At 33.5% G+C, this 11566-nt stretch overlaps 2 protein-coding genes across 2 annotated transcripts; both read right to left on the bottom strand.

The window, feature by feature from the left end:
* Positions 1-2050: 2050 nt before the first annotated feature.
* LOC111382652 (bZIP transcription factor 11-like) lies at positions 2051-3226 on the bottom strand. The gene has a single exon (XM_023006683.1). The coding sequence runs from the start codon at positions 2651-2653 to the stop codon at positions 2132-2134; it is 522 nt and encodes a 173-aa protein (XP_022862451.1). The 5' UTR covers positions 2654-3226; the 3' UTR covers positions 2051-2131.
* A 6371-nt stretch (positions 3227-9597) lies between these two features.
* LOC111382654 (bZIP transcription factor 11-like) lies at positions 9598-10766 on the bottom strand. The gene has a single exon (XM_023006685.1). The coding sequence runs from the start codon at positions 10198-10200 to the stop codon at positions 9679-9681; it is 522 nt and encodes a 173-aa protein (XP_022862453.1). The 5' UTR covers positions 10201-10766; the 3' UTR covers positions 9598-9678.
* Positions 10767-11566: the final 800 nt, after the last annotated feature.

Below are 11566 nucleotides of genomic sequence, written 5' to 3'. Positions count from 1 at the left end.
ATGAAGGGGCACATACAATAAAATATTTGTGGACTCCCCCTCATGTGAGGGGGAGTAATCTATTGTGTACATCTTATGGGGTACACATAGAATAATTTATTCTACTTTCCTCTTTTCATGTTTTTTCGTAAAATTCATCTTCTCCACCCACCTCTCTCCACCTACCCCAGAAACGTCGATTTCTTCCGATCAATTTCTTTTTTTAATCCACTTTCCTCTTTCCACATTTTTTCCTAAAAATCACCCATCCTATCGCAGCTCAGATTCCATTTCCATTTTCCCCTTAAGTACGCTATCCTTTTCTTTTCAATGTTATCATGCATTAATTAGTACACAAATTGAATGTGATTTCCCATCGACCATCGATTTTGGGTTCGTTTGGGACTTTTCTGCCTACTGATTTTGGTGGTGGTGTGATAGTGGATTTGGTGTATAAATTTTTGTAAGTTATGATGGTGCGGTGATAGTGGTGGTGTGCAATAGGTGGATGTACAAATCACGATAAAGGTATAGATCTGTGTGGTGGTGGTGATGTTGTGTTAAGGTGGCAGAGGAATTTTTTGTGGTGCCAATGATGGTGAGAGTGGTGGTGTATGGAGTGGATGGATGAAGATTGATCGTGATCAATTATTGAGTAATCGTGACCAAGAAAACAAGTAATTTGTGACTAATAAATAATATGAAACCTAAAAATATATTATCCGCGTCTTTATGATTGATAAATAAGTTGTGACCAATTAACTTGATAATTTATGAACATGTAATGAGTCGTGACTAATTAATTTGACAATTTGTGATCAATAAAATGTTTGATTTGTACTGAATTTACAATTGCAACCCATATTTGTGTTTTTGTAATTATGATGTTTTATGATTTGTCTTGTGACTAGTACGTAAATTATGATCTTAAATTGCATATCATTATGGCCTTAATCTATTTAATTACTTATCTAGTTAATATCACCTGATTTTTTTTTAAAGAAATCCATGAGTATTTTAAGCCCCGTTTGAAAATTATTATTTGGGAAAAACAATGTTTTCAATAACGATTTTAAGAGAATGTATTGTTAAAAATATGAAAAAAAAAATAAGATATATATATAGAATATTTTATTATGTGAATGTTTGATTAAAAATGAGTATGTGAAAGATATTTCAAATAATGATCGTCAAATAGGAGCTAAAAATTAGAAATTGTCACTTAAACCTTGAGAATTATATTTTTTTTTCCATAAGAAAATCCTGGGTCCTTACGACACAAGGACCACTCCATGATGTAAAAGGCGGGGGACCGACGGTGTCTATCAGCCTTGATTAGGCTCTTTCTCAACATCAGATAAACATGGTGCCTCCTTGAGAAGATAGGTAGCATTACAATCATTCAACATAGGGCCTAGTGGCTTGGCATAAGAAAGAAAGGCCTAAGAAAAATAATTAAGGTGCGTTTGACATATTCCACTTTTGTTTTTGTTTTTTTTTTTAATTATACAGGAATTTATTAGAAAGTTATCTTAACTCAATTTTTGTCAGGGCTTTTCTAATTCGACAAAATATTTTAAAAAATTATTCAAACAAATTCAAAATAAGTTTTTTAATCTAAGAATGGACTTTTGACTTTTTGAAAGCCTTGCCAAACAAGCCCTTAAATATCTACAAAATGTAATGATAAATGTCATGACTATATTTAGTAGGTTCGAATTTGACATTATTAAAGAATAAAATTACACGATAAGACTTTAAAACACAAATATAATTCAATAAACGCCTAATAAACTTTGTCGAACTCATTTTAAGTTTTCAATTTTATTTATAATATAGATACGTAATAAACTTTGTTGAACTCATTTTAATTTTTCAATTTTATTTATAAACTTATTTTTTCGAGGACATGTTTAATACGTAATAATTAAAAATAACTCATATGTATATAATTGACTCTCCAAGTAGCCACTCCTCAAATCTCCATTAGAATATTCCAAAAGGCATTTCCTAATAATAAAAATATATAAATAATTTTACTTAATACGCTAGTTGAACTAATTAATAAGAATAAGACAAATAAAGAAACATTTTTATTTTTTATTTTTCACCATCGAAACCTTGAACAAACTAATGAGCTACCACCACAAGATCAATAATCAAACATATCGGCTGAGGCCGCCATGATTGGCTGTTGATTAATGTACATTAAATTCCATGGATTGTTCAAGAACCCATCAGAAAATCCTTGAAACTCGTCAGCCTGGAACACGCAGTTGGTGGCTGGCGGCGGCGGCGGCGCAGTAGTGGCAGCGACGGCGGCTGTGCTGCTGTTGATGTAATTAAGGATTTCATTGAGGGATTGCAGTCTTTGGCTGAGTTCCATCATTTGAGCTCTCAAGACTGAGTTTTCCGCCTCCACATTCATGTATTGCTGTGTGGTGACATTTATTGTTGTAAGAATCTGGTTGTTCTCGTTCTTCAACTCAGTCACTTTAGCCATCATATCATCCAAATGCTTCTGCTTTCTCAATCGGGATCGCCTCGCCGATTCGCGATTCGATTGCATTCTCTTCCTCTTCCTCTGATCCATCAAGCACTGCTGCAAATCTTCTTCAGAGCCCGAGTTCTGAATCTGTATAGACCCTGAAGAATTTCCACTCGAAGAAGCCATTTTTCTTATAACCACACCAAAAGGGATTACTGATATTATTCTTGGATGAAAGAGAGATTAAAAACTTATATGTAGATATCTGTAAGCTAAGCTCTATGTAAGACTCGACTAAAAGCTTATTTATGAAAACACGTAAAACCAGTAGAGGAATACAACGGAGAAAGATTGAACAAGATGAGCCCCGCGTCTTAGGGCGGAATCAATTGTAAACCCAGAACGGAGGATTTCACTGAGTACAGGAGACATGAATCTGAAACATCAAAAACCAATTATGCAGCATAAAGACTATACTAAAATCAAAACCCAGAAATCTGAAGAAGAAGAAGAAGAAGACGAAGAAAAGGCAGGGAAGCAAAATAATAACAGTATATTGGAAACTTAAAATCTAAAGAGAAGATAGAAAAGTGAAGAGGAAGAGGTTATTGAAACTGGGGAAGGGTCTAATTTATAGGGGGAAGGGGTAAATCAAGAAAATTCATGAAAATAGAAAATTGATATTTTAAACGAAAAAGGGAAAAATGGTGGAAAAAGCGGAGGGATTTGGAATCTCCTGTGATAGTTGGTAGGTAGAGTCGTAGAAAGGGGTAGAGGTGGATGACGCATGTGGGGTTGAGAAGATTTTTGAGAGAAGAGCCCAATAACACAGCTGTATGGCTGACTCTGGGCATCGCCAACTACTGAAATCAATGGGTGTGCACAGACAAAATTACGTACCTTGTTTTCATCAATTTTGTCATTTTTTTTTTTAACGAGGTGTCTCAGCTTGCGCCAGACTATATATCCTCGTCCCTGAATCTCCGGCCCCTCAGCTGCTCAGGGAGGTAAATCGTAGGACGTGCCCTTGTTGGTTCCCAAGTTCTCACATGACTTTTACTCCTTCCCCAAAGGAAGCCTCCTCCACGGTGATTAATCCACCAATAATTCCTCCTTTATTGGATCAAAGGTTCCCACCAGAAATCGAACTCCCCACGCTTGGTTCTAGAGCCCCCAATGTGATTGTTCCGCCAACTTGGATGTGCCCTGGGGGGCAAATTTACTTATTGATTGTACGGTGAGACATGTCACATGAACCAGTTCCAGAGATTTTTTTTTTCTTCCTCCAAGTAAAGAGTATTTTTTTTCAAAAAATAATGTGTGATTAAAAAAAGTGAAAAAAAAGTTATGAATACAATAAATTGAAAACAATTTTATAAAAAAATCTCTTCCAAACAACTCAGGAGAGTGACTATTATTTCTTGTTTTGTCAAATGACTTAAATGCTTGTATAGAAAAGATTAATTTTGCTCAAAAAATTACTCACTTTGTTCCATTTATATAGACAATTTTGTTTATAACACATATCTTAGAAATTTTATTTAATGTTATTGAAAATTAACTTTTGCAAAGATTTTTTCTAATTTACCCTGATTTAATTATCAACAATTAGTAGTTAATAATGATTATTAAATGTGTGTTTGTCCATGTTTTCAAGAAGAAGTTGGAAATCTATGTATGTACTTGAATAATTTTAAACAAGTAAATTAAAATCTGTACAATTTCAAAATTAAGTAGGAGAAATTGGTTATAATTAACTAGACAAATTAAATAAGGGTATATTAGTAAACAAATAAAACAAATATTTTTTGAATAAAGACACACATACAAGGAAAACCGACTTATATAAATGTGATTGAGGGAGTGCTTAAAATTTTGGAATAATTGCAGTTGCGTTACCAAACTTTTCATGTTGATTTTTTCGTATCATTTCATTTGTTGTAAACGTCAATTCAACCCTTCCAAACAATTGCAGCCGAGGCTTAAATGAATGGATGACAACAAGTAGGGTCGAGTCGTCAGTGATGGGTGCTTTGAGGAATACTTGCTCGATCGGAGAGTTTTCTTGTTTCTCTTTTCGAGAGTACAAGCCATGGCTACCTAGGGTCCACATTCAAAAGGTGACAATGGGTAGGGTCGGGTCGGGTCGGTCGTCGACGATGGGTATTGCAAGGAATACTGGCTCGATCGGAGGGTTTTCTTATTCTTTTTTTTCGATGAGACGTGATTCCAGCTTGTGAATTGGAGTGAAGAAGATGATTTTGGCGGGTTTTTGGTTTTGGATAGATGGGGTGTGGGGTTGTGAGTGGAGAAGATGAGCACTTTTCTTTTCTTTTTTGAAGGGAAAATGTGTAATACCCAAATTGCCCTTATCTTATTTGGATTTAATTGTTATATTTTTCATTTTTGGGGGCAACTGACAGCTTTGGTGGTCAAATAGATGATAAGCATCATTTTGAACTCCAAATGCGAGATTTTTAAAGATTTGGTATATCCGGTGGCACAAATGAGAGGTTAGGATCAAGTCTACTAATAAACGAAAGGTTTAGTACCTTTGTTGCAATTTTCCCTAAAATTTATTACGTTTGCTTATTTCTTGTAATTAACTTTGATCTTTTGTGATACTGTTAAAATTTTATTCATTATTCTGTATAATATTAATTAATAATGTGTACGAAATATACTCTTAATAATTAAATAAAATAGCTGCATTTAACAGACATTACCACAACTTTGACTTAATTGCTCTCCACTAAACTCAGTAACCTGAAAAGGAGACCACAAAATTTAATTATTAGACAGCCTCTGCCTTAATGGCTGGCCACATGCTTTCATTATCCCATATTCATGACATTAATTACTCTTCTAAAGCAAAAGGTATAAATTAATATTTTTTATATTATCTTTATTTTAGTTCTTTTTCAGTTTTGTAATTTATCGTCGATGAATTCATGCTGGATCGAGACTTCATCGTGTTGCACTAACTTCAAAAATAAAATTAAGAGTACCTCAAATAATAAAACCATTTATTGTTAAGACATTTCGGTCAATAGTTTGTGAATTAATTCGTTGAACTTCTTAGCATCTTTTTGCCATCGTCAATACCAAATTGTTTTAGTTACCTACATTTTTAATCCTTCTAACTTTCAATTAAATTTTTCCAAAAATAAAAAATAAAAAAATACAATGTTGACGGACTCTCGACTTTCCTAGTATGTGTAACATTGTAAGTAGTGTTCTAAAAAGCCCACCTAGGCACATGACATGTCTGGGCGTCTACCTTTTTGTTTTAAAAGTTATATTTTCGCGTTTTGAAATCTAGGCCAACAAAATGCTCAATCATTGAAATACAAAAGGCAAACAGGTCCCAAAAAAAAAAAAAATTGATCCTAGCACAAATCCAACTCGCGACATAGTTTTCTCTGTCCACAAAAAAGGTATTATTAATTTGATATGTATATAATTTTGAAAATTATATTTTTATTGAAAACTTGAAAATACGTATAAAATTTTAAGATACGTATTATTTTACTTATTTATTGATTTAGAATAATTAAAATATTAAAAACAAAGAAATATCTTATTGTGTCTAGACAAATACACAAAGATTTGATGCTTGAGCTCCCTGTTTACAAAAGACTGCTTATATAGAAAAATAAAATTGAGTCTCCTAATTGATATCATTCTGAAGTCAGTTAGTGGGATTTAGGAATGTGGTTGATAACATCTCTAATGTTTATTTTATAGAGATGATTTTCAGCCATTTTTAGTCAAATTTAGGCTGCTAAGATGGACATAAAGCGAAATCCTATGTCTTCTAAGATGTTGATGGGTAACAAAAATAATATAGTTGAAGTTACTAATTTCTATATATCTATTGTCCACCAATAAAAGCTAGCATGTATAAATTTGTGTCTATACTCTATCAGGGGCCAAGCTAGAAGAAAATAATTGTTGCAGCAAATTTCAATTGTGGGAGCAAAATTTGAAAATTATAAGGATTTTTTTAAAAATCTTGAAAAAGCCTTAGAAAAAATAATATATTTGAAATTTAAAGTGGGCCACTGCCCCACTGTAAATCCGCACCTGTTGGTTAGGGCAATATAAATTTGGTTCAATCTCTTGACCAAGCTTTGATAGCATAACCCAACACGTAGAAAATGTTTGGGGTAACCCAAGAAACTTGAATCGTAAATTCGACATTCAAGCAATCTTCTTTCAATATCTACTACAATCTATGATATTTTCATGATATAAATATCTCCACGATTGGTTTCGAAGACTACAATGGGTTATGATTCACGTAATTTCTTCATTATATTGTCGATACAGTAAGACAACCAAGAAATCCAATAGGGATCATATCTCATATCTGTAGACTCTACTTTGAATATATGGCAACTCAAATTTCGAAAGTTTTAACAAACTCCTAATTCTTACAATGAATCACCGTATTTAAAAACTTTAATTATACGTTTTTCTATCTTCAACCCACCTTTATTTAAAATTAGCCTAAAGGTTAGGTAATAAGCATCCGACCACAGTATAGAACTCTAGAGGAAAATAAAAATAAAATAAAATAAGAGAGAGAGAAAATTACCTCAAATCTTTCTTCTAAAGTTTCTATTTCACAAATCAAGTATTAAGAATTCGATTATGCTACATATACATAATGGTTTATATGCACATGATGTGGTGAGATATGATTAGACTAGAATTTCTTCAACTAAATAATAATAAAAAGTTTCTTCACTCTCTTTTTGACATAAATTATTATGTAATTTTATTATATACAAGCATCATGATTCTTAAAGAATTTGTTTCCAAAAATCAGGTTTAGTGATTACCCCACCACCTTTCCCACCTAACCCAAAACCGTAGTTTTCTTTCAATCAATTTCCCTCTTCATTCCATTTTCCTATTTTTACTATTATCCCTAAAAATCACCCACCAACCCCCACCCCTATCCACCCACGCCACAAGTGTTTATTTCTTTCAATCAGTTTTTTCCGAATAATACTATATGTACAAAACATTACACCCTCCTCACATGAAGAGGTACATACAATAAAATATTCGTGGACTTCCCTCCATGTGAGGGGGTGTAATCTATTGTGTACATCTCATGGTGTACACATAGAATAATTTATTCTACTTTCCTCTTTTCATGTTTTCTCGTAAAATTCATCTTCTCCACCCACCCCTCTCCACCTACCCTAGAAACGTCGATTTCTTTCAATCAATTTCCCTTTTTAATCCACTTTCCTGTTTCCACATTTTTTCCTAAAAATCACTCATCCTATCGCAGCTCAGATTCCATTTCCATTTTCCCCTTAAGTACGCTATCCTTTTCTTTTAGATGTTATCATGCATTAATTAGTACACAAATTGAATGTGATTTCCCATCGACCATCGATTTTGGGTTCATTTGGGACTTTTCTGCCTACTGATTTTGGTGGTCGTGTGATAGTGGATTTGGTGTATAAATTTGTGTAAGTTATGATGGTGCGGTGATAGTGGTGGTGTGCAATAGGTGGATGTACAAATCACGGTAAAGGTATAGATCTGTGTGGTGGTGGTGATGTTGTGTTAAGGTGGCAGAGGAATTTTTTGTGGTGCCAATGATGGTGAGAGTGGTGGTGTGTGGAGTGGATGGATGAAGATTGATCGTGATCAATTATTGAGTAATCGTGACCAATAAAATAAGTAATTTGTGACTAATAAATAGTATGAAACCTAAAAATGATATGCGTCTTTATGATTGATAAATAAGTTATGACCAATTAACTTGATAATTTATGAACATACAATGAGTTGTGACTACTTAATTTGACAATTTGTGATCAATAGAATGTTTGATTTGTACTGAATTTACAATTGCAACCCATATTTGTGTTTTTGTAATTATGATGTTTTATGATTTGTCTTGTGACTAGTACGTAAATTATGATCTTAAATTGTATATTATTATGGCCTTAATCTATTTAATTACTTATCTAGTTAATATGACCTGATTTTTTTAAAGAAATCCATGAGTATTTTAAGCCCCGTTTGAAAATTATTATTTGGGAAAAACAATGTTTTCAATAATGATTTTAAGAGAATGTGTTGTTAAAAAATATGAAAAAAATTTAGATTTATATATAAAATATTTTATTATATGAATGTGTGATTAAAAATGAGTATATGAAAGATATTTCAAATAATTATTGTCGAATAGGAGCTAAAATTAGAAATTGTCACTTAAACCATGAGAATTATATATTTTTTTTCCATAATAAAATCCTGGGACCTTACGACGCAAGGACCACTCCATGATGTAAAACCATCTGTTTCAAGTGGGGAGTTGGGAGGGAGGGGGACGGGGACCGACGGTGTCTATCAGCCTTGATTAGGCTCTTTCTCAACAACAGATAAACATGGTGCCTCCTTGAGAAGATAGGTAGCATTACAATCATTCAACATAGGGCCTAGCGGCTTGGCATAAGAAAGAAAAGTCTAAGAAAAATAATTAAAGTGCATTTGACATATTCCACTTTTGTTTTTGTTTTTTTTTTTTTTAATTATACAGGAATTTATTAGAAAGTTATCTTAACTCAATTTTTGTCAGGGCTTTTCTAATTCGACAAAATATTTTAAAAAATTATTCAAACAAATTCAAAATAAGTTTTTTAATCTAAGAATGGACTTTTGACTTTTTGAAAGCCTTGCCAAACAAGCCCTTAAATATCTACAAAATGTAATGATAAATGTCATGACTATGTTTAGTAGGTTCGAATTTGACATTATTAAAGAATAAAATTACACGATAAGACTTTAAAACACAAATATAATTCAATAAACGCCTAATAAACTTTGTCGAACTCATTTTAAGTTTTCAATTTTATTTATAATATAGATACGTAATAAACTTTGTTGAACTCATTTTAATTTTTCAATTTTATTTATAAACTTATTTTTTCGAGGACATGTTTAATACGTAATAATTAAAAATAACTCATATGTATATAATTGACTCTCCAAGTAGCCACTCCTCAAATCTCCATTAGAATATTCCAAAAGGCATTTCCTAATAATAAAAATATATAAATAATTTTACTTAATACGCTAGTTGAACTAATTAATAAGAATAAGACAAATAAAGAAACATTTTTATTTTTTATTTTTCACCATCGAAACCTTGAACAAACTAATGAGCTACCACCACAAGATCAATAATCAAACATATCGGCTGAGGCCGCCATGATTGGCTGTTGATTAATGTACATTAAATTCCATGGATTGTTCAAGAACCCATCAGAAAATCCTTGAAACTCGTCAGCCTGGAACACGCAGTTGGTGGCTGGCGGCGGCGGCGGCGCAGTAGTGGCAGCGACGGCGGCTGTGCTGCTGTTGATGTAATTAAGGATTTCATTGAGGGATTGCAGTCTTTGGCTGAGTTCCATCATTTGAGCTCTCAAGACTGAGTTTTCCGCCTCCACATTCATGTATTGCTGTGTGGTGACATTTATTGTTGTAAGAATCTGGTTGTTCTCGTTCTTCAACTCAGTCACTTTAGCCATCATATCATCCAAATGCTTCTGCTTTCTCAATCGGGATCGCCTCGCCGATTCGCGATTCGATTGCATTCTCTTCCTCTTCCTCTGATCCATCAAGCACTGCTGCAAATCTTCTTCAGAGCCCGAGTTCTGAATCTGTATAGACCCTGAAGAATTTCCACTCGAAGAAGCCATTTTTCTTATAACCACACCAAAAGGGATTACTGATATAATTCTTGGATGAAAGAGAGATTAAAAACTTATATGTAGATATCTGTAAGCTAAGCTCTATGTAAGACTCGACTAAAAGCTTATTTATGAAAACACGTAAAACCAGTAGAGGAATACAACGGAGAAAGATTGAACAAGATGAGCACCGCGTCTTAGGGCGGAATCAATTGTAAACCCAGAACGGAGGATTTCACTGAGTACAGGAGACATGAATCTGAAACATCAAAAACCAATTATGCAGCATAAAGACTATACTAAAATCAAAACCCAGAAATCTGAAGAAGAAGAAGACGAAGAAAAGGCAGGGAAGCAAAATAATAACAGTATATTGGAAACTTAAAATCTAAAGAGAAGATAGAAAAGTGAAGAGGAAGAGGTTATTGAAACTGGGGAAGGGTCTAATTTATAGGGGGAAGGGGTAAATCAAGAAAATTCATGAAAATAGAAAATTGATATTTTAAACGAAAAAGGGAAAAATGGTGGAAAAAGCGGAGGGATTTGGAATCTCCTGTGATAGTTGGTAGGTAGAGTCGTAGAAAGGGGTAGAGGTGGATGACGCATGTGGGGTTGAGAAGATTTTTGAGAGAAGAGCCCAATAACACAGCTGTATGGCTGACTCTGGGCATCGCCAACTACTGAAATCAATGGGTGTGCACAGACAAAATTACGTACCTTGTTTTCATCAATTTTGTCATTTTTTTTTTTTTAACGAGGTGTCCCAGCTTGCATCAGACTATATATCCTCGTCCCTGAATCTTCGGCCCCTCAGCTGCTCAGGAAGGTAAATCGTAGGATGTGCCCTTGTTGGTTTTCAGGTTCCCACATGACTTTTACTCCTTCCCCAAAGGAAGCCTCCTCCACGGTGATTAATCCACCAATAATTCCTCCTTTATTGGATCAAAGGTTCCCACCAGAAATCGAACTCCCCACGCTTGGTTCTAGAGCCCCCAATGTGATTGTTCCACCAATTTGGATGTGCCCTGGGGGGCAAATTTACTTATTGATTGTACGGTGAGACATGTCACATGAACCAGTTCCAGAGATTTTTTTTTTCTTCCTCCAAGTAAAGAGTATTTTTTTTCAAAAAATAATGTGTGATTAAAAAAAGTGAAAAAAAAGTTATGAATACAATAAATTGAAAACAATTTTATAAAAAAATCTCTTCCAAACAACTCAGGAGAGTGACTATTATTTCTTGTTTTGTCAAATGACTTAAATGCTTGTATAGAAAAGATTAATTTTGCTCAAAAAATTACTCACTTTGTTCCATTTATATAGACAATTTTGTTTATAACACATATCTTAGAAATTTTATTTAATGTTATTGAAA

Source organism: Olea europaea, unplaced genomic scaffold, assembly GCF_002742605.1.
Source record: "Olea europaea var. sylvestris unplaced genomic scaffold, O_europaea_v1 scaffold2544, whole genome shotgun sequence".
NCBI classification, from domain to species: domain Eukaryota; kingdom Viridiplantae; phylum Streptophyta; class Magnoliopsida; order Lamiales; family Oleaceae; genus Olea; species Olea europaea.
The sequence above is the reverse complement of the archived record's forward strand: the minus strand, read 5'-3'. Positions and strand labels throughout refer to the sequence as shown.